This window comes from Solea senegalensis, linkage group LG5 (assembly GCF_019176455.1).
Source record: "Solea senegalensis isolate Sse05_10M linkage group LG5, IFAPA_SoseM_1, whole genome shotgun sequence".
NCBI lineage: Eukaryota > Metazoa > Chordata > Actinopteri > Pleuronectiformes > Soleidae > Solea > Solea senegalensis.
In genome coordinates, this window is record NC_058025.1 from 13,420,306 (window position 1) to 13,444,269 (window position 23,964).

The 23,964-nt window shown below is 38.3% G+C and overlaps 2 protein-coding genes across 3 annotated transcripts; one reads left to right on the top strand and one right to left on the bottom strand.

The window, feature by feature from the left end:
* Window positions 1-1,140: 1,140 nt before the first annotated feature.
* On the bottom strand, window positions 1,141-11,241 carry LOC122769847 (AP-3 complex subunit sigma-1). 2 transcript variants are annotated; one of them, XM_044026721.1, is made up of 7 exons: window positions 10,940-11,241; window positions 7,687-7,778; window positions 6,877-6,988; window positions 6,717-6,788; window positions 6,091-6,198; window positions 4,697-4,738; window positions 1,931-1,993 (listed from the first exon to the last, which is right to left on the bottom strand). In XM_044026721.1, the coding sequence occupies exons 1-6, from the start codon at window positions 11,006-11,008 to the stop codon at window positions 4,703-4,705; spliced, it is 489 nt and encodes a 162-aa protein (XP_043882656.1). In that variant the 5' UTR covers window positions 11,009-11,241; the 3' UTR covers window positions 1,931-1,993; window positions 4,697-4,702. The 2 variants fall into 2 exon arrangements, with proteins under 2 accessions (XP_043882655.1, XP_043882656.1); XM_044026720.1 differs by lacking the exon at window positions 4,697-4,738 and having other exon boundaries at window positions 1,141-1,993; window positions 10,940-11,239.
* Window positions 11,242-14,685: 3,444 nt separating this feature from the next.
* cdo1 (cysteine dioxygenase, type I) lies at window positions 14,686-21,361 on the top strand. Its single transcript, XM_044027013.1, has 5 exons — window positions 14,686-14,939; window positions 16,777-16,854; window positions 17,419-17,576; window positions 17,919-18,088; window positions 20,413-21,361. Exons 1-5 carry the CDS (start codon window positions 14,770-14,772, stop codon window positions 20,440-20,442), a joined length of 606 nt encoding a protein of 201 aa, XP_043882948.1. The 5' UTR covers window positions 14,686-14,769; the 3' UTR covers window positions 20,443-21,361.
* The last annotated feature ends 2,603 nt before the right edge of the window (window positions 21,362-23,964 follow it).

Below are 23,964 nucleotides of genomic sequence, written 5' to 3' on the forward strand. Positions count from 1 at the left end.
GAAATAAGCAGAATCTGTTTCCACAAAAAAAATTTAACTTGTAATTGGCTATTAGACACACCTGGTTTAAAATAATGTGCTTCATTACAGAAGTAATTTGTAATAAGAATTTTATTGAAAATGTGAACCAAGATGTCCATTCAACTTGATGTTGTAATTTTGCAGATTGTAGTTAAAGGGTAAAGCAAATTAAAATCAACAATGACAGGCTAAATAACAGAATCAATTTAATTCCAGATAAACATTTTTAATTTAGTGCCTTTTAGTGCATGCTAAATAAGTTTGTATGTTTGAATGAACACGCAGATTCAAATTTGTTTCAACATATTACTGGATTTACATATGGCAAAGTTATTTTATCTATATTGTTGTAAGATATTTTGTTCAATCCAGCTCACAAACACAGTCTATGCACAAATGGCACCACTGTCCAAATCACACACAAAAGGGTTTGTCGTTGGTTTGAAACAAACAAAACCTGGAGCCTGGGAAAAGTACAAATTACTTAATTTGCACCTGTTGCCACAGAACAGGTGTAAATAATGAACTGTCTTTGAGAAAATGATGTATAGCATGAGAAGTTTACCACTTACTGTTGTAATGAAAGCTCTCTCCAGGTAGATTAAATAGTTAGGGAGTCTACTTTGCAGAAGTGCTTTTAGAGGAACCACTGATTGGCTAATTTCAAACAGGTGAAACAGCACAAGGCAGCCAATGATAATGGCATTAAAACAGATGAAGACAGGAAGTAAAACGTCCAACAGATAAACAAGGGTCAAATATATAATATATAAAATACAACATCAAGTAAGGGCTTTATATTCAAATCAACAATATTGGAGTTTTAATTTACATCCTACATTTTTGCTGTCAAACCATGCATGGTTCTTCAGTGATCACTTTCTGTTGGGTATTATTGAAATCAAAAGTAGTCAGTTAATGTTTTTTATTTTATTTTTGGTAACATTTTAAACAAAGTTGTTTTAAGGGCAGGATTTTAAATACATTTTGATTGTGGCATTTCAAAAACATCATATAGTATTTTCACTTTATCCCCTAATGGCATATAAATTGCTTTAATGGTTGTAAAAATCGTTAAAAAAAAAAAAAGAGTGATAATGAAATACAACAAACACAAAAACGTTTTGATAGTTTATTACATTGAAAAAAAGAGAAAATGCTCATGCACAGATTAAAATTAACCAATCATTTTGATAAGACTTGATAAATTATTTAAAAATATTTTGCATACAAACAAGAACAGAAAAAATAATAATTTCAGCATATATATTTCATAATTCTGTAACACAGCAATATAATAATGTTGTTTTTATTATTATACGCACTGATTTTACAATCAAGCTATGACATATCACCGTCAATACTGTAGCAGACTTGCTCCATCTTGGTATTTGAAATGGTTGCATTTAATATCCTCTGCTGATTTATTCTCACACCTGGAATAACTAAGCCAAAGAGACTGCTCCAACCCTTTACCTGTCACATTTGCTCCTTTAAGTAAACACTTCAATACTTGGAAAAAATTCGGTTACAAAGTAACACAGATCTGGACTGCAGCAGCAGAATGTCAAGGGCCAACCTCCAACGAGGCAGTAGGAATGTACCACTGATAAATAAATACTTAAAGTTTCCTTCCAACAGAAAAACAAAACAAATCATGTCAAACATTATTTCAATTTATAAGGAGAAACAAAGCGATAACACCAGAACAAGGAGTGTCAAACCACACAGTACCTTCAAGATGTATAGTCATGATAAAAGTTATATAATTTGAGGTTTTGGTAAACAGATTGCATCATAGTAAACATTGGCTGACATCTGCAGACTCGGGATCTCACTGCCACTATTTGAAGGAGGGTAAATTTGGCACTTTTATGCTGATGTCACCAATGTTGATGTTTCTGGGCATTTCTGGTAGGTTCATGTTCTTTACAGCTGATACAGCACGAGCAGGCGCTCCTGCAATGCCGGCCTACGCACACAAACACACAAAACACACAGGGGTTTATAAGATACAAAGCAGTAAATCAAAACACGCTCTACATGACAACACATTGAATAGTGAACTTTGGACACACGCACAGAGAATGCTAAACAACGTACTGGACAGACAACAGTCAATTGTTGACAAAATGCAAAAGCACTGACAGCTACTAGGACAGACATCATGTGCAAATGTACATTCAGATGCCTTCAGAGCTTCAAACACACATGCATTATGTTGTTCTATAATGATTTACATCACAACCAGAGCCAATTATGAACCAACTGTGAGGATTGTACTAGGCCATTCACTGTTTTTTGTTTATGTACTGAGCAGTATTGAACATTCATTGATGGACAAAATGCAGCATTGCTTGGAGTGTGAACCCACCGGACTCTTGAGGAACAATAAAGGTAAAAAAAATGCAAGGGAAGAACTGGTAAAGCAGAAAAAATAGAACTGAAATGTGAAGGCGAAAAGATGTTTGGAAAGAAAGGTATGTGCAGAATGTGTGTGTCAAATTTAGAAAGAAAACAAAAACATACATATCAACATCAAGTAAGTAATATATTATAGCCATAATATTTGAAGTGATACTGTACCTCTGGTGGGTTGCATTAATTCTGGAAAGACTACACTTTTCTGTCTGAATACAGATTTATGAAGGGACAAGAGAATTGTACCATTTACACATCTATAGTGCTGCCTATTGATGACATGAAGAGGTTGACTAATGGGAGATCTATTCTCAGGGACTGAGGAAGTAGTTCACTCTAACACAATGAATCTCAATATGAAGCTGTATGGAAGGCGTTAAGGTAGGTTAGCCTTTTGGTGATTTGGTGTTTGCGTCTCAAGTGCAAGCAGACATTTGAGAACCACTGTGGTTAGAGATGCCCCAACTGAATATTAAAGCAGCCAGACCCAAAAATGACCAGAAGGAGTAGAAATTGGCAAACTACATCCTTTGCCTCTCTATGGAAAGCACCCAAATGAATATCCTTGTAAATAATTCAGTGATCTGACACACGCAGTGCGTCTGGAATGTAAATGTAGCTACTTATTTTCGCAAGGTTATTCCAATGGACCATTTGTCTAATGGACATTCCTTATTTTGCCAAGACTGAAGGAGACTTGTGTTTGGTGGAAAGATGACCGTGGCCTAACACTGAGGAATGCTGATTCAGCAAATGGGATCAGTCTTCAGGACTGAGCCTATGTGATATTTTTGCCTCAGAGCAGGCTGCCTCCAGGCCTACTGTGCTAGTCCATTATAGTGGAGTTTTAATGAAATGCTGGGTGACTCATATGTACAGAAATAGTAACACCAGCTGTGAAACACAGAAGAGTGGTTTGGTTCTCTGATCAGTGGATAGTTTCAAGTCAGATAGTCCTTTAAAGCCTTACAGAACCCTATCTCTTAACTATGTGGTACCAATTTGAATTTTGGAGGAGAGGACAGTTGTATCCCAATCCTTCCCATCATTGTTTTTATTTCTTTTGAATATTTCAGTGACTTCTATTTATAGGTAGATGATTTATTACTGAGGAGACATTTCACTACTTTAGAATAACAATAGAGGTATAAAAGGGTTGCATCATTTTAGCTACATGTGGTTTAGAGGAAACGATTTTGGACATTTTGGAAATTAAGCTGTTCCTCTTTCTACCCAAGTTCAAACAGGAAGATCATTCTCACATCAATGAGACAAATGCTGTATGTAAAGCAGCAGAACAGTTACCACCCGAAATTAATTACCATGTTGAGCCATGTTGTTCAAATTCTATAAAATGTGCATGTGCAATGTACTGGTAACTGTGTTTCCACTACCAGGCACAAACAGTAAAACTCACAGTTTTGAATGAATTAAATAAATTGGATAAATCCAGTTCATGACTTAACTTAAGAAGTGGTGGTTGATGGACTTTGTTACGATTTGACAAAGCCAAACTAGCCCTTTCTCCCCATTTTCAGGCATAAAAACTAAAGAGATAAAGAATGAATTACCTAAACGAAGCTAATCTGCCGCTAACTCCAGCTAATTAGCTGGTTAGCATACAGGCATGAGAGCAATATCAATTTACTAAAGTGTTGGAAACACAGCAAATTAGTTTTTGGTTTTGTGTTGTTGTTTTTAAATGTTGTACTAATGCCTCGATAGACCACTATACATTATTATTCTACATCACAGAAATATTGATTGCCTCACAGATAAAAACAGATACCTTAACAACCATAGAAACAAAAATGTGTTTTGGTCATATAATAATAATAATAATAATAATAATAATAACAATAATAATAATAATAATAATAATAATAATAATAATAATAATAATAATTTAAGAATATTTTCCTAACCCCTAAATTGAATTAAAGTTATAATATCAACAATATTGTAAAAGTTTCACTTTAAAATAAATGGGATGGACGGATAAAATAATACAAATAATGCACCACCACAAACTAGACTGAAGATCTTTCTTTTATTTTGTCCACCTTGTATACACAAAATTTTATTGTGTCACTAGTTTGGGAGAAAACCTGGAACATTTTTGGGTCTGCCATGAAAGATTCCTATCATATGTTAGTGAAGTAAGTTTACTGTTACATGGAGGGCCATGTGAAAAAAACGTGGGGGAGTAAACTTCAGTTTAGGTTACAGTACTTGGTTGTAAATTTAGCAGTACCTGTGTCTACCTGTCCTGCCTGGTAGACTGAAAGATAAACGTCTGCAAAGAGAGAGAAGAATGGAAAGAACTAGACAGGGTCAGGAAAAAGAGGAATGAGGAATGTTAAAGCAGATTAAAGTGATTACAGTTTCTCGCCACAGAAAAAAAAATGATAGGACCAATCATAGACCACATCTGTAAACTCACAACTTGCAATCGTAGGATTCTCCCACAGTTATAAAATAAAGGACGATAAGTAAGGGAGTATCAATTTGAAAATAAATACTAATACCACTCAATCAGACTATGCCAGATTGGATTAAAGAACAGCTCCCTCCTTGTAATAGTGTTGTTTTGAATTAGCATCAGAGTGGAAAAGACATTGTGGTCTAGGGTAGGTCCAAGAGGGAAAAGACAGAGCAGCTCTGATGATTGTAGAACGGTTAAAGACTTTGCTTACAGAAAATAAATCCAGAAGGTAAAATTCTGTTAAAAACACACAATTGCAGCTCAGATTGTTAGAGAGTGCACTTGGTCAACACTAAAACCTTAAAAAAACATTGCAGTACACAGTTCATTTCAACTAACAATGTAACCACCGCCTCTGCTATGTAGTCAACAATACACGTCCCATCAGTGATTTCATTGTAAAAGTGAGAAGGTCTCATCTAATCTCATGTCCACAGTGTGTAAACATTAGACATCAGTGCAGTGCATTGTAAAAAAATTCAAAAACAAAAACAAATCTTTAGTTTACTTATGTTTTAGGTGCTAACATCTATATTATGCAGAACAGAAATGATTTCATGAAATTGTCTCTGGCTGTCTGTCTGATTAAAATGCTCCAATAGATGAATGGATATTTATCTGCTGGCAGAAGCTGTATGGAAAGCAAAGCAATGTCCTTGCACAGAACAAATGTCTAAGCAAGGACACTGAATACAAAACACATTTGGAAAGCAGTCATTTCAACATGGACTGTGTATAAAGCTCACATCTCCTCTGATATAATGAGAATGTCAAACATTTGCGTTGCCGTGTGTCAAATTGGAAATGGGAGATACAATAGTCACAGATTTTGGAGATGCATTAGACAATGGTACAATTAAGTCTGCATAGTAATGATAAAATGATGACTATGATAGTGTTTATTTATTACTTAGAGAGAGAGAGAGGGAGAGAGAGTATGCTGAGTCTTGATCTGTGTAGAGAGCAGTGCAACAGCACGAGGAGAGGCCAAAAGAGGAGCACAAACACTCAAGAGTAGGTAGGGAGCATCCACAAACTTCACTGGAGATTGGCATGCAGGGTGCAGCATACACACATGCCTGCATACTATATACAATACTTTAAAGAGTATGGAGGTAGAGTCAAGTCATACACATACAGGGGACAGGCGGGGTCCAACTTACCTCAGACTTCTCCATTTTGTTCTGAGCATCCACCTGCATGATGATTTCATTCATGTTTGTCTCCAGGACCATCCCACCCATCACCATCTCTGCCAGAATGTTGTGTACCTGAGGAAAATCATTTAAAAAACGATACAACTTTAACAGTAAAAGATGTAAAATCACAACTATAAGTGGTTATTTTTTTATCAGTGGTTCCTCTGACAATTATTCCCAAAAAAAAAGTCATACTTATACTAATCCTCACATTTCAACCTTCAACCTGGAAGGTTTATTTTTCATTAACTGAAAACGTGTTTCATGAGCTCTTAAAATAGAGGCTAATTCCATTCTGTTTATCTTCTCATCAGCTGACTGAATAACAATTTCATCTCTTAAAAGTGGTAGATATTCAAGTGTCTATAAAAGTAGCTTGTAACGCTACACAAACTATACTGTCAAAAAGGACATTGCAGTCATTTCAACTTGTTCATGTTGCAACAGTTTTTGTTTCACAATTCATCTTAGGTAAGTGATCTTAGGAGGAATATTACAACAGACATCAAATAAGAAAACAATTTGAAGTCATATGTTCAAATATTTTAGATATATGCCATCATGGTGACAGATTTGAAGGAATTTCCTACCTTGTCTACATGGAAAATTAAATCAAGTTCACAGACATTCTCAAAGCATTTGTCGAGCGTTTCCACAAAGACCTGAAAACAGAAAGATTTTGTAAGAATTTAAGTAGATCATGGCACATAGGTAGTTATAGAAGGACAGTCATAGTACCATGACATTTACCTGGATCAAGTCTAAAATTCCTAGTTCACTCTCTGAGGAGTCCACACAAAACACAAAGTATAACGTGGCATAATGTCTGTAGATCAGCTTGTAGTCTGATCCTCCAATCAACCTGAAACAGGAATGACACAAAGATATTAGTCAAATGATTCCTGATTGAATAGTCACATGCAAAACCATAAATCACCACGATTGATGCATCAACCATTGCCTCTGTAAAAGTTACATATGAGAGCGAGTGTGCAGAGAGAGCGAGCGTTGCAAAACTATGACCTGGTTTTCATTTAAATGTATCACAAATTTGAACCAGATTTTCTAAAAGTCTTCAAAACATGAATCGAGCAAGATCCAAACATTACACTGGACTCATTGCTGCTTCCCATCTATATTTGCTTTTCGCACCAAGTTGAGGAATGTTGTACTCTCTTACCCACCTTTTATCATTGCAACAACTTTTCTACGAGCTTGAAACTTTTATTCTTTTTTTTTTATGTGTAAATCAAAAAAGTGAATAAAAAGACACTGACGAAAACCTGCAATTAAAGCAGCATTTTTGAATAAATTATAAGTCTTAGAAAAAAGTCGCTTGTGTTGCTTTAAGTAAGCAAAATAATGCCAGATGGAGTGCAGTGGCTACAACAGTGGGTAAAACAACACCGTTACTCATTCATGAATGATAAATGAACTACAAACACGGTTACTATAGGCTGTAATTCACAGCCCGCTGAGCTTTCCTTTATGACGTGAAATGAATTCATGGGATGTTTACTTCCACCGTGTTATTAACCTTCAACAGAATTCATTACTTACATTCCACCCTCAAGGAAATTACAGACGTTCTCATCTCTCTTTGAGACCAAGTGGAAGGTTTCCCTGATGATCTGCTGTTCTGTGTCTTCACTCTGCAGGATGAATGAGGAAACAGAGACGGTTTAACAAGCAGATGACGGCAAATAATGTGATGCTTTTGTAAACAATTGCTTCCAGGGAGCCATTTCACGACTGCCAGCCAGAAGATTTGTTTGGCAGATGTACTAATAGTTAATCGTACCTCCTTTTTTTCCACATGTATTTGCACTGCATTACAAAAAACAATGTGATTCATTTTTTTTCATGTTTAAACATATACTTCAGCCCAGGGGCAATGATTTAATTGTGCAAACTAAACCAAGGCAGGTTAAACTTATTGTTTGTTAAGAGATAAGATCTGTTTCAAACCTCAAATATCCTTCAACCCGTTTGACACCATTCACTAAAACCTCAAGAGGCAAAGTCTGCTGCATTAGGTCGAATAAGGCGATTGTAATTCATCTGAATGTTCTCAAGGTGCCACAGCAAGCATAAAAACACATCATGTGTGGTTTTAGATGCAACCTCAAGAAACAGAGCCATGGTCAGTGAAGCTCCAACACTGAGTTTGTATCACTACAGGGTGCTAATGACTTGTCAGAGTACCATAGCAGTTCACTGAGCACAAGGAGAGAAGAGTGTGTCCTGTATGCAGCGGCCTAGAAAGCTAAATAAGTCATGTGACCTGCAGCATGAGACTGGCAGGGTTAGAGTACGGACAGTTTATGATACAGTCACATTTTGTGATACAAACACCACATACTTCATATTTCTACTCTGATAAATCATGATTTCTGCTTCCAATTTGTAAAAGTAGACCAAAACAATGGTTTCCTTTAAATTTAAACGCACCAGTTCATTTTGTGTTTTTCCATCTCACTATCACTATAAAAGCCAAAAATCCAGATGTTAAATAAGGTTCATGATATATTACATCATGATAATAGCTTTGTACAACTACAATAGTTTATTATTATTCATGTTTATATTCAGATTATACACATTATACAAGAACAGCTGCAGAACCACAAACTAACAGAAATGCAGGCTGTGTTGAATTTCACCTGTGTTCTACTTCCGTTGCTTCACCTCATTGATGCTGGCAGAGCACCCACTGATGCTACATAAATTTATGAGGTACAAGATTTTGTGTGTATCGATATTTCACCTTCCTCTCCTGACTTTAATTGGACAGAGGCTTGGGCTGTTAGTATCAGCTCTGCCGCTCCTTCCATCGGCAGCAGGCTTTGCAACAAATCAGCAGAACACACGCCAAAGTAAGGCACCGACTCAACAGTAAATAACTTAAATAAAGTCAGTGCTTAGCAAGCAATCAGTGTAAAGTGTTACATCTTTCCAGTCATAAGGCTGACAACTCAGCTTCTCATATAACAGATGGCATCTGCATAGGCGTCTTATAATCCAGTCACTTCCAATCCTAGAATATAAATACATCTGTGTGTTCACCTCATCTGAGATTAGACAACACGGAGGACGGTGCTACTGTACACAACTCGGTCTAGGCTGCTAATAAAGCTTATTTACATTATTGATCAATGAGTTGATTTCTTTCTCAGATCCAGAAAATAAAACCTGGTGTGTAAAATGCCAATAAATCCCTGAACAACAAACCAAAAAGGCAAAGATATTACATGAGAAAAATATGTAGCTTTTCTGGTGTTATTATGTGAGGATTTGCTTACTTTCCTGAAAAATGTATCAATCATAACAGAAACAACTAACATCAACAAGTGATCACCCAGACCCCTAATTAACTTTGAAGTCAATCAAAAACTTTATACCTCGGTGGTGGGAATCACAGGGTACCTTGTGATACAATATGATACGCAATACGTGGTCCACGATACCAATAATATCACGATACAACGATTCTGTGATGATAATCATATAGCGATACATTGTGATATCTGTCGACTGAAGAAAACAAAACATCCATGAAAAGTTAGTTAAGTACACGATTTTTTCTATTTATTCACAACATGCAGAGAGAACAAAGTGCTTTGTACTGAACATGGATGAGGCATCACTTAACGTAGCTTTCTCCACCATAATCCTGCCGTAAACTACCACTTCTTCAGCCAGGTAACTTCCAGAGTAATGGTATGGTACGGTATGGGCAGAGCTAGACCCACGACAGAAAAGCGTCACTCCCTTGTGACTGGTATTTCTTCAACAGTGGCCGTCTATTCTCATACAAACCTTGACGTCCTGTTTAGACGAACAGCTACAAACCGAGCAGGAAAAAACGTGTTTGATGACGCTGTTCGTTGTCGGTGCACTGGTACAACAGGGACCACGAACAGGGTTAAGGATATTCCAAGAATCCCCTCAAAATTGTAAAGCTTATTTAGCATATGCTTGATTCCATTTGTACTTCTAGATGCTGTAAGAACTCAAAGAGATATTAAAAACATTGTAAATACTGCCAATGTCAACTGTGAAGGCTTATAATAATAATAATAATAATGTCCCGCCTAAATGTCACACACTGGAGCTTTACAAGGAGAGACAGGCAGCCAAGCTTGATGTATCAATTCAATTATGAGAACAAGCAAACACAGCTTGTTCAGCAAAGGTTATTGCATAACCTGTCATTTGCCACCTGTAACTAGCCTCCTTGTGTGTGTTTTTCTCCTCTCTTCCTGTGGTGCAGCAGCAGCAGTAGGTGACGCCAACAGTCAATGAAGCTGGACTGACTCAGAGGAAGGTTGATGTGAGCACGAGTCAATCACAAGGGCGTTACTGAAGTCATGTGACACAAAAACAAGTGAACTCACTGAGCTGTATATTCATCATCACCACCATCAGCAGCAGCAGCAGCAGCAGCACTGCTGGTCACTATGGCTGGACAAACGAGCTCACACACGGGAACGTGATCGCCTCGCTTCGACTTGCACATGTTTAATTATTCATATGTTAAAAGGACAGTGTGGTTCGCACAGTGACATCGTATACAGCCTGCAGGACCAGTGTGTGTGTGTGTGTGTGTGTGTGCGCGCGACACAACAACACATTCATGTGAAGTTAAAACTGTCTGACGACAATGTTTTCCATTGATTGTAATGGGAAGAAAACTATCACCACAGCCACGAGCTGAGAATTATGTCACACAAACAAGCCCAAAAGCATGAAAAAAGTGGCATGGAAATGAAGACTATGTGTTACACGGTAAATAAAATAAAACGTTACTCACATAATGCTCGTAAAATTTCGAAAGCCTTGGTTTCCCATGGTTGTTGAATATTAAAATGGCTTTGATCATGACTGTAGCTGGAGGCAGGGAGGAGGCGGGGCAACAGCGAGGGACACTGTCTTCTGTCAACTCCCGTCAACCGAGATTATTGACCGGGACTCACAGGTAAATCCCGGCTAGGTTCGAGTTGAATGCGTCGAGCTACACGCTGCTACTACCGCTGCTACTCCTTCATCGTCTCCTCGCGGAAATATTACACGTCAAAGGACCAGTCATGCTCTCCTCCTCTTCCTCCTCCCCCTCCTGCTGCTGCTACGGCAGACGCGAAGGTCCAAACATCTGCCCTCCGCCACAGGGAGGGAAGAATGGCATGTTTAGCATCACCATGCAATTTTTGTAAAGGTCTATATAGCTGGTTACATCTCGGGATCAATATTCCCTTTTTTACATAAGACTCAAATTTTGCTTTGCATGAATGGTCTGCCCAATGGTGGTATTATTATTTATCATATTCATAAAAATAAGTGGGAAAACAACAAACATTCTTTAGCTAGTTTAAAATTAAATCAAAAGTTATCCAACATCCCTAAAGATGCTAACTAAAGATAATCAGTCCATATATGTTTTATGTGAAAACAATATACAAGTCTTTTGCTCTTTAAGTTGCAATCCTTAATGTTTGACATGTATGTATTGTTTTTGTTTAAAATATCACCCAGGATTGTTCATTTATCTATGATTTTATTTTAAATTCTTTATCCTCATTTGTATTATTATTATCATTCATTTCATTTATTCATTTTTGTTTTGTTGCTGCTGATTTGTGAATGCATGTATTTATATACTGTGTAGAATGGGTGACTCTGTGTCATATGTACCCAATGTTTTTTTCTTGGAATGCACAGTTTCATGTGCAAATCTCAATGTGCATCAATGCAGGGTTGTAAGTTGATTTTGTCAAATAAAGTTGTTTAAATAAATTTTTAAAAATTAATTTTGTGACGTGAAATGAATTTAATTAATTTAATTTTAAGAAATTGGAAAACACGTTTTATGTGCGCAACCTCATCACATTATTAGCATCATTTTACATCAATAAATATATGTATTTATCCGCTTCATGCAGGGCTGGCCTTATCCTTTTTTGGTGCCGGGAGATAGATTGGCGTTTGGTGGGATTTTAAATTTGGACATCTTTTTAACAGTTCGGCATTGTTCAATTTGATTCTTGTGTCGGACAACACTCTGTCGACATTACATATGAGTATCGACTCAGCTTGCTTGGTACTAAAATAAGTACCAGGTACTATCCCTAAAGGAAAATGAAGTAGAGGAATAGTGGAATATATCAGACAGTCCTGCTGTCAACAATGAGACGAACACATTAACAAAGTAATAAAACACTCTAATAGTATGGTAGTCCATAACAGTGGAGTAATAAAAATAATTAATATAGAAAATGGTCAAAACAATGTTACATTACATATGTTTTGTTTTTAATTGTGGTTATTTGGCACTCCTCCAGTAGATGGCGCCCTAAGCTACCACCTATATGCCCTACGCCCAGAGCTGGCTCTGATCTCATGCATAAGAAAAGCTGTGAAACCTTAAATCTGTGGTCCAAATGTAACATATTTATTGAATGCATACATTTGATTTCTGCTTAAACGCTCCAGAGATTAATGTGTCTGAACAATGCCATGCTTTTTAAAAAAGACAGAGAGGATAAAAAATATGATTTAGAGCTGGGCAATAATTTAATAATATGTTGCAATGTAGTTTGGCAGACAGTCAGAGGTTATATATACATCATTGTTGGTTAATTCTTTTATAGTGTACTTCATAAAATCCAAAAAGTCACACTTAAAACTTAAGTTAAAGTTTTTTTGAGGGGTAAAACATGTGAAGCAACTTGAATGAGACTTATTTAGTTGTCAGGAACCTTTGGGGCAAGGACCACAAATACCAACATACAAACAAATGGAAATTCTGTGTGGAATTTTTGGTTCCCTCAGCGTTTACGCAACGTTAGGCTTCTTCATAACCCTGAGTGAAAGTTTTTTGGTTTACTAACTAACATAAAAGAACCATGGGCATATGCTCTTTTAACGTTGTGTGTTAGTAGGGATGTGGTGCTATTCTGTAGTGTTCTTCATAAATAACCTTTTTATCAGAACCTACCGCATGTGGTGAGTTTATTAATCATCATTTGATATATGGTTTCCTCATTCACGAGCCCCATTTAATAGTTCCAGCAATGAAATCTACATTGGAGCACATTCCTGTCCTAAGTTCCTGTTAATTAAGGTACAAGGTTATCATTATTATTACATTAAGGTTATGTTTTCGGCCACAAGATGGAGCAAAAGCACAGAATGCTACTGATGATGTGGCAACTCAATGAAAACCTGGCACCGATTCTGATGCAAAGAACATTCTCTACCTTTTAAAGCTGCCAGAAAACATAAAACTCTGGAGATTTTGTTTTGAGAAACAGGCACATGTTATTTTTCCTGCTGGAGTGTTCAATTGTGTTTTGTGTCTCAAGCTGTGTTAGCCAGTAACTGATTCCAGTTAATCTCATGCATTTCTGTAAAACAAAAGAAGATATTTAACCAAACTAATCTCCTTAACTTGTCTCCCCAAGTTGTAACTCAGCTCCCATATTTCTGAGCTCAACAGCATGCAAACACTAACACTCTGCACGTGCTAATCTGTATCATCTGTGGCCTATGACATGCAACTACTGGCTGCACGTTTCTTCTTCCTCTTCTCAAAAGAAAGTGTTTTGTTTTGAGTGCTGTGCTGGCTGATGTCATCCATGGCACTTGTCATTTGTCATTTGTACTGTACACATAAAACACATTTTGAAAACTGTTTTAGTTTTCCAATTAAGTTTCAGATCATCATATTCTCAATAAGTGAGTAAATAAACAAAAACGCCTTAAGTAAAAGTAATAGAAACACAGGTAAGACAATGCAACTTCATGTAAACATATGTATACACTTACACATTTGTGAATATTCATTACAGAAAATCAAGTACTTGTTGCCTCTTTATGAACTTTTCTGTCATAAACACTGATCTTGCAGAACCAGTAGTCCACATGGAGACCAAAACCTGGTCCTAATGAGGAATTGGCTAGGTTCTTTTTCTTTTTGTTTACAGATTTATATTCTCCTTGAGTTTACTGCTTCTTCTCATATATCAACTCCTTGGTGCAGTCTGGAAAGCTGCTGTGTTTCCCAAAACAAATTTTGATTCCATACAATCTTCATTCCCACGTTTTGTCATTTCCACCCACTTCTCTTTTGCACACACGCCCTGGACACTGTGTTTCTGAGGGGAAAATGGCCATAAAGAGAGAGACGCTGGACAACAATTGTTGGAGGAATGTCTCAGAAAGAAAAGGGGGGAGAGAGAGGCAACAAGAGAGGCTGCGTTTGTGACAACGTGGTACAATTGGAATCAAAGCGGATTAGTCCAACCTAAGTGCTTGTAATAAGTGAGAAGAGTGCACAGCTTGTATTAAAACAAGCACAAATAATAATCATCTCCACAGTATAATCCCTACATAGTAGGTGAAGTAAAAATGCAGGCTCAAGGTTGCTTTTCAACATTTCATCATGCGCGTGTTACACAGTTACTTTGAAAGGAGTGCGCGCGGCCGCTGTTCACCTCGTGTCGTAATGGTACAGTCCATCAGCGGCTCGCACCTAAATTACAGCCCAGGCCTATAAAAAGTAAACGGCTGCGCAGAGTTGGTGAGAGACAGAGTTTTGTTGACGACGGCGTCCCGCACACGGCTGAGAGAGACAGAGACACAGAGATGGAGCGGACTGAGCTGGTGAAGCCAGAGACTCTGGACGAGCTGATCAAAACCCTGCACAACATCTTCGAGAGTGACCGCGTCAATGTTGAGGAGGTCCAAGATATCATGGAATCATATGAGAGCAAGCCCCACGAATGGATGAAATATGCTCAGTTTGACCAGTACAGGTTTGTTGCACAATCCTGCAAATATCAACATTATTATATATACATTTATATATATATAAGCATATATGGATACATATATAAGCTTCTCTCAATTCCACTTTAATGTCCACTTTTTTTAAATCTGCTGCTTCTACATTCTATTGAGATTCTATTGAAAAAAACGAACTGCTTTTTTTAAATGTATTTTGTCTTACACATATGTTATTACAATGTTGAATTAAATAGAAATAAGAAGATAATACTTTTTTATTATTATTATCAAATAGCAAATGTTACAACGCAGTGAATGTAGAGCATTAGAAGGTTAGATCTGGAAACCTTGCAAACTGATGGTGTATGATACTTGTTTTTGTTTTTGTTTTCCATACAATGTTTAATGAACTTTCAGCACATCATTCACTCACTAAGTGGAGAAATAGTGAAGAACAAACAAAAAGTTATAGTGTTTGATCAAGTGATAAAAAATATGTGCCATTTCCTTTGCAGAGGCACTAAAAACATGTTTGTTTGCATGTTTTTTTTGACAACTACAATCAAATAATAATAATACTACTACTAATAATAACAAAACCAAATGAAACAGTGAATTCAGAACGTGTAAAGCTGCCATCATAGGGCCCCTCAACTCTAATTATGGCTGCTTTATTCACTTTCTTTTTCAAAAGCCTCAGTCGTGTCCCAGTGTTTTGATGAGTGAGGGGTCAGTGGAGGGAGGGTGAGCGGCCATCCAATCAACACCCAGAAACACACACACACCCGCCGCTCTGTGCACAGACTGATGCTTGGGTGGTGTGACTGGCTGTTGTCCCACCAGAGAGCTGCAGCTGCCTTGCAAATATTTGGGAAGTGACGGAATCTATGGCACGGGGAGCACAGGGAAACGTGCACGGTAGTTACAGACCGAGCAAAGTGTGCAGGAACAGAGTCTGCTGGATGAAAATAGAATGGACAAACAAAGCTTTGCAGACCCCAAGTTTTGCAGTACAAAAATGTAGTTATGTATAGATTAAGGAAATTAAATTAGCCACATAAATGAACTTTGCAAATAAACCTCAACCTAATGATGCACACTTTGCATACAGACATGGAGCTGTGTTGAACTGTATTTGAGTGTCCAGGAATAGACACGCTGCAGCATTATATGTATTACTCTGTGGCTGATACTGGCCTATGACCTTACAATAAACTACTCTCTGCTAGATGTGCGTATTAATAATAGAGCTGCAACTAAGGATTCTTTTCAGCATGGATTATTCTGTCGATTATTTTCACGATTAATCAAGTAATCGGTTGGTCCAAAAAATGTCAGAAAACGTTAAGAAATGTTGATTGGTGAACCTGGAAATGAGGACAAACCAAAAGGATTCACTTTTAATGATTTCTTTGTTATCTGGAGCAAAGAAATTAAGAAAATATTCACATTTAAGAAGCTAAAACAATCAGAAATCTTGTTGGAATCATGACAAAAAGCTTCAAACCGAAGCTAACAATCGATTAATCGAGTAATTGTTTCAGCTCTAATTAATAAATATGTATTTCAGTAGAGATTTTTGCCAAATTATTCATGATATGTTCTGTAGAATGTTGTGGATGTGCTACAGCAGTGTGTGAATCTGTGTGTTGTATGTGTCTACAATCAATTATGCGAGGATTGTAAAGCAGCGTGTGTTTTCACGCCTCGGCTTTTGCAGGGAAAAGAAAAACACCCTCACGTGTCCCAGCTCTATTGGCTGTAGTGAGCGAACCTTCGCTGTAACAGTATCACCAGTGTGAAGCCACACAGTACCGCACAGTATGACATGACGTGCCGCTCATTTGTCCCTGTTTTTTCCCACAGGTACACAAGGAACTTGGTTGATGAGGGAAATGGGAAGTTTAATCTCATGATTCTGTGCTGGGGTGAAGGCCACGGCAGGTGAGAGATGCTCCCACGTTCACCAGAACCAATAACATGACTTACTGTTGGCATAATCTGGTAATTAATTTTATCAGTTTGTAAAGATAAGAGAACCCGATGTTCTTCAGAAAGACACACAAAACAAAGAGTTACAAACCAATATCCTTATCTAATGATACTGGTTTAAATGTCCTACTCTGTCAGCAATATGTTGCCTAATGTGGGAGGAAGGTTGTTTTATATGTTTTTTTAGTAAATAAACTTAACAATGGTTGGATTAGATCATAGATATGGTGTACATGCTGTACTACAGGTCTATCACTTACTTTCTCCTGTAGTGATGTGGTTTCATTTATTTCATTTACCCTGAGATTTAATGCTCAGTAATGTAATGCTGTACTACACATCCATTTAGGTAACTTCCAGTTTGAGTTTCTAGAGTTTCTAAAAATGCGAACTCTTCCAAATACAAAAGTCGTCCTGCCTTAACTTTTCCTACCTCCCTGCTCTAAATGTCATGAACATGCCTCATGAGTCTTGTCATATTCAGACACTATGTTCCTCTTTTTTCACGCTTTGCAGTAGCATCCACGACCACACCAACTCCCACTGTTTCATGAAGCTGCTTCAGGGTCAGCTGAAGGAGACGCTGTTCAAGTGGCCAGATAGTAAATCTCATGGAAACATGGTCCAGAAGTCACAGAGAGTCCTCCAGGAAAACAAGGTGGCTTACATAAATGGTAAGAACTTACCCTTTTACACCTCGGAGAATGAATGTGACTCTATCACTGTGTTAAACTGGTACACTCACATTGTGTTATGTCCAGTACATTAGAACAAACATCCTTCACGAGTTAGATATGCTGATAAAATACACTGTGTCTGTGGTTCACTGTACAATGAATAGTGTGTACAGTAGTTGTCTCCTCAAATCTCTGCTGACAGCGATTTAAACAAAGTCAGCAGAGTCCTGGTGCGATGTTTGCCCACAGCACAGCTAGTAGTGACTCCTCGGAGCCAATTCACAGCATCACATGTCTACATGTATGTGTGTTCACGTGTGTGTGTGTGTGTGTGTTTAGACTCCCTTGGCCTGCATCGTGTGGAAAATGTCAGCCATACTGAGTGTGCAGTCAGTTTGCACCTGTACAGCCCGCCTTTCCAGGCCTGCCAGACCTTTGACCAGCGGACGGGGCACAGGAACACTGTCAAGATGACATTCTGGAGCAAACATGGAGAGAGGACTCCTTTTGTAAGTGACTTTTTTTCTCTTTTTTTTTTTTATTGGGGCCCGAGCACTCACACAGTGGTGCGAGGACCTATGGGAATTCCTTTAACTTGGTGTTTTTTTCTTCTCCCGACATGATCTCATTTTTGAGGCGCTAAACATTAGTGAAAACTAAGATCAGAATTCAGAACGTTTATAAAAAAATAAGGGTCATACGTAAAAGTGGTGCAAAATGGCTCAGTAGAGCCCCCAAAGGCGAAACCCGGTAGGAGAAAGCCAAATTTCACAAAACATGGTGCCTCAAACCATGGCCTCAACACAACAGGAAGTCCACCATTTTGACTTTGGTGTCCAATACACTCATCGGAGCATGTTACCAACATTAAAAAAAAAAAGAAAGTCAGCACAGTGTCTTGCCAAATGCCTTTATGACCTAAAAACATACATTGCAAAATGCTCTGGTTCTTACTTAAAAAAAGACACTCCTCTTTGGAAGCCCAGCTTTGCAAAATCTAATTCTGTCAGTGGGAGTTAGGCACTAAATAAAACAAAGCGTTGTTATGACAACTTGCACAATACAAAAACCTTGCACTCAACACACTGAAATAACTCACTTCAGACCTTCATTGTCCCGCAAGGGTTAAATCGATTTGCAGGAGGACAACGCCACGTAACATACAATCACAACGGTACATAAACAACCACCGCGAGGAGAAAAAGGAGAGAGAAAAAAAGAACAACCTCTTCTATTTAAGTCACTGTTCAAGTCGAGACTCGGTGCGAAGGGAGTGCATTTGTTGTACAAGGGACAAAGGAGAATTTCAAACTTTTAACCATGTATCTCCGCCCATAGGGAGTAAAGTCTTCCGAGAATAGGTGACAAAACGTGTTGGTCATAAACCGTGAGGTTCCCGTGTCAAGAAATGATACAGAACGTTAAAAATAAAACCATCAGAGTCTTGTCCACACTAAAAGTATTCAGAAAGTAAAGTCTTTGTAGATTGCAGATGTGTTGGATTCATGAAGTAATGTTACAACTTAACACAAAGACAAAGGGACTTCTTGTTGTTTCATTCTTTTATTAACTATAAAAGCCGTAGGGGACGGTGGAAATGCAGAACTATATATCACAGCTCCTGCACAACACCTGGTAAAAGTCAGACAGGATCACGACACAGAGTTAATTGAAGACACATACAGTACTGTACAGTACTGTAAAGCCTCCCCACATCCCACCCCATTAAATGTCCCGTGAGCAGGATGTTGGACATTTTAATAGCATGTTTTCTCTCACATTAGGCACAGTATTTAAACAGGGAGGGTTTTTAAAAGAAGTCTCCATTTGCTCCTGTGGTGGGGAAAGAAACTCTGGTAACTCTGAAACTCATATCTTGAAAAAAAAAAGAAGAAGAAAAGAAAAAACACTTGCAATAATGAAGAACACATAAACGGTCTCTTGTCTTCACGGCACACCGGTGTGCCCGTCTGTCACAGACTGTACATGTATGTATATATATATATATATATATATATATATATATATATACATATATATATATATATAAAAATGTTGTAGACCTTGGGAGCCATCGTTTACTGTCTATTAAATCATGCTGCAAACACAAGTTACGAAACTGATTTCAAGTTCTGTTGAGGAGGAGTGTTCACTGATGATGAAAATCAATCAGTTGCAAAAGTACAGACTTTTGCAACCAGTGGAGTCACCCCGACCTGAAACGACAGCCACAAGTTAGATGGATGGATGGATGGTCTTTATTGATCCCATAAATAGAATATAAAAACATATCATGTGCTAAATGGTAGAAAAGAATAGACTAGAACACAAAATATATACATAATTACAGCTATATAAACATAACACCATATAAACTCTGAATATATATTATAAACTGGAGGCACAAATTCCTAGAGACAATGATGTCCATTGATTTGGGGATGTGGTTTTGACAACGGGGCTGGGGTGGTTTTTATTAAAGTTCAGTTTAAATGGAATGGTGTCTCTGTCCACCTTATCTGAAATCCATACGCTGTATAGGTACAGTATACCTTGTACAGTAAGAGCATTCGATTGCAACACAAACAGGAGGAGATAAGATAGTAAAAGACAAAACTATACAATTGTGTGTTCATGTTGACCTTAACACATCGTACGCCCATTAGCACTAAATGGTGATGTTTAATTTTACGGCCGTGTGACCAAATAGTTTTTACAGTGTTGTTTTCTTACTTCTTTAGGCGGAAACGATTACAGCCATGTTCAGTTTAGTTTATTGACCTCGTGCCGTAATCTCATCTCACAGTTCTCTTATCTTTTCCACTTTCCTTAGGAGGCGACACTCTCGCAAGAGAACAACTAAAGGCGGCTCCGGATGAAGAAGGCAGTTGTGTTGAAAATGACATTGTGAAATGGATTGAGGAGGAAACTGCTGAAGAAGTGAAATTCTGATCAACGACGACGAGGCGGTGTCAGGATGAGGCCAGTTCCGAAGGACAGCTCTGTAATTAGAATGGCTTTATCGCTGCGAGCTTGTGAAATACAGATGTGCACAGGATGAATGCATGAATAGGCTCGGACATGCAGTAGATTGACTCTGCCTTTTTGTTGTTTGCCAGGCCTGAGGAGTGTTCCCACATTTGTGTAAAGCTACGGCCCACGATCAAAGACGAGAGCTAAAGCATTTCAAAAGATGAATTTTTTTTTTTTTAAATGCAAGAAAACAGTTCTGCAATCGACAGTTTGATTCTTAACAGGGCACTTTTATAACTGTGTATAATGTCTGTAGGTGCCACTCGAAACTAGTCTTAACACCTAAAATAAATTGTTGATGAAATGTAACAATGTTTGTACAGACTAATTAAAAAAAAAAAGAAGTGTTTATTACATTTTTGTTTGGATTAAGAAATGTAAAGCGTTAGAGTCATGTTGTTTTCTTTTCTATTTTTTAAAAGAACAAATGTAATTTATTTACAAAGTACCATAAAAGGAGTGTTTGAATCAGCCAGTTACCATGTTTGTCCTAAATGTATTCATGCTCAACTTTTGCCTAAGAGAGTTTTACAGAGGAACTATTTTTTTTTGTGTTATTAGCAGGCGACATTTTTTTCCTCTCTTGATTTTGGCATCTTTTGATTGTGGCTGTATTTATGAATTTTGTAGTTTTACAGCATTAGCACCTTTTGTACCACTGTCAAATGCATGCCTGATTTGTGTGATGCAGTAACTCATAAATCTGGCCATAAATGAAGACCATTAAACATGATTACCCTTTCACAGAACCTTATCTTGTGATGTCTTCATTTGTAATGCTGTATTCTTCTATCACATTACCCGTATTTTAATATCACACAGGGTCAGAGGACCTTTTACACAGCAGGGCTATTTTGACAAGTCACAGGTGCAAAGAATGAAATAAACAATTGTCTTTCTTGGTGGTGAGGGAGTTACATCAGGATGAGAGGCTGAGGGTTAAAGCTGGAGTGTGTAACTTCTGAAATACAAACGATGCTGATAAAGGCCATAAACTCCATACGACTCGGCCTGTGTTTCTGAGTATAGCGGTGTCATGAGGCGCATAACAGCTAAGCAACTTAGGCCACGTCCAGTCGGACACGGCACGGAACGTAAACGATCTTTTTCTTTGCCATTTTCAAAAAGTTTCCCCGTGAAAATGGCATCGTTTCAGGAAATATCTCCGTCCACACGGAACCCCGCGAGACGACTCGACGCGCTGTAGCACATACTGTATGCCAGCACTGTCAGTTGTGCTGTAACGTTACACCCAAAAACAGAGAAGAAGACACATTACGGATATAATAACAGAAACGGAATGAACTGAGCCAGGGTAAAGGAAGGAAAATAATGTCTGTTTACGTTTGCATATTTAGCAACTTTACAGAACTCGGGCGACACAAACACAGACAATGAATGGCAGCGTGGGAGAGAGGTATATTGTTTTCCTAAAGTAGCGTATTCACCTACACGGAAATGCCGACTTTTTGAGATTTTCCCACTCTGGAAAGCATTTTCAAAAAATCTAGACGGAACGCCTCTCCAACAAAAAAAAGTATGCGTTTTCACCTAAACCCGTTTCCGTGTGGACGGGGCCTTAAGCATGACGGTGAGACAGCAGCGTATGTTTGGAATATGGACCAAGTGCCATCCTTTCAGAAAGCTTTGTGGGGTTCACCTGCGGAGTGGGGAAAGTCTGATGTCTCTGTCCCCGCCTCCTTGGCTGAAAATACCAAAGAAAAGACGTGAAATGACACTTTCCATTCATTCAACCACCCATTCATACCAATAGGCGAGAGGCAGGCAACACCATGGACGTGTTGCCAGTCAGTGACAGGGCAAAAATGTGCAGAGACAAACAGCCTCTGTTGTGTGAAATCTCCTTTTTGTCGTTGTTGTGCAGCCCCGTCTGACCAGTGGAGGCTTGTCCAGCCAAATTCAAATAGTTGGTGGCAGTTGCCTGGTGTTCTCCCCAATGTGACATTTCAAGTGCTGAGGTTTTGGATGGGGCATGCTTGGTTTTTAAATTGTTGTTGTTATAGTTAGAGAAGTTCAGTCCAGCTGGCAAGGTGTCATCTCAAGTTTCCCTGTTTAGGTAAAACAACATGGTCCTCTTCTTTTCGAGGTTGTTTTTTTCTGGTTGAAGTATGCGTCCAAATCGGGACACATCCAGAGCTGTCAGGTGAGAGATCAGCTGTTTTGACATGAGGTCAGTAAAATAGATTAGTTTTAGATAAGCAGTCAGGGTAGATAGAGGGGGGTTTCCAGTTGGGTGTTTAGTTTAATTTCGCTATTAATGCAGCTTGTTATAGCGCCAATAGAGAACTATGCAACTATATGTCAGCTTAAATTGATGTGTGTGATCGTAGAGATATACACCAGTGATGGGGACGAGACCGCCTATGCCGAGTCCAAGTCAAGACCAAGTCTTTGAAGGGTCGAGACCGAGTCCGTTGGTTCTCAAATACAGTCGAGACCAAGTCTAGACCGAGTCTTTGAAGGGTCGAGACCGGGTCGAGACCGAGTCCGTTGGTTTTCAAATACAGTCGAGTCCGAGTCTTTGAGGAAGCAAGTCCGAGGCGAGGCCGAGTCCTTTAGGAGTCGAGACCAAGTCAAGACCAAGACCATAAAAACATGTCAGTTTTCATATTCATGATTTATTATCACCCCAGTTAATGATCAACAGATAGGCCTACAGACTAAGCTAGATTGGGAATTGTTTAGAGGAGCAGTTTTAATGTCTTAATATTGACTATGCTTTTATTATCATTAAAAAAATCCCTACCACATGCATCTATTTTTATAAACTGCTTCAACAGTGCTGCTCTGTCATCAACATGTTAAGCCCACCCTGACTTTTTTAATCATAGTTAGGACATAACATGAACATAAAAACATGCGTTGGTCTCGAGGACTCGGTCTGAAATTACGAGTCCTTCTCCTCCCACTGTGGTCCGAGTCCGAGTCAAGACCGAGTCTTTGAAGGAACAAGTGCGAGACGAGTCAGAGAAAGCAGAAATCGGTCTCGAGTCCAGTCTACATCACTGATATAGACTGTGTAAAGTTGACCTCCAGTTGACTGAGGATGGTGTGCCAGGTTAAGCCAGAAAGACCTGGTCAGTTAACAGCAACAGTCACTTCTTCCTTGTTACATAAAGATTTTTTTGCTTTCATATCTGTAATCTCTCGAAAAGGAATTGGAAATGGAGCTGCCAAAAGATAAGCGGGACATAGATAAATCAGTGGCAATTAAGCGATAGCTGCGTGAGACAAAGTGCTGCAGGTAAAGACAGCATTGGCTCCTTCTAGACTGGATTCAGTCAAATGTGATAAGCTTACAGATACTGTATTGAAAGGGAAAAGAAAATGT

Excerpts from the sequence above, each read along its gene's own strand:
- LOC122769847 (XM_044026720.1), bottom strand. The coding sequence starts at position 11,008 with ATGATCAAAGCCATTTTAATATTCAACAACCATGGGAAACCAAGGCTT. Across the intron at positions 7,779-10,939 it reads CGAAATTTTACGAGCATTAT|AGTGAAGACACAGAACAGCA; the intron begins GTGAGTAACGTT and ends TTCATCCTGCAG. Across the intron at positions 6,989-7,686 it reads AATTTCCTTGAGGGTGGAAT|GTTGATTGGAGGATCAGACT; the intron begins GTAAGTAATGAA and ends TTCCTGTTTCAG.
- cdo1 (XM_044027013.1), top strand. The coding sequence starts at position 14,770 with ATGGAGCGGACTGAGCTGGTGAAGCCAGAGACTCTGGACGAGCTGATC. Across the intron at positions 14,940-16,776 it reads GCTCAGTTTGACCAGTACAG|GTACACAAGGAACTTGGTTG; the intron begins GTTTGTTGCACA and ends TTTTTCCCACAG. Across the intron at positions 17,577-17,918 it reads CAAGGTGGCTTACATAAATG|ACTCCCTTGGCCTGCATCGT; the intron begins GTAAGAACTTAC and ends GTGTGTGTTTAG.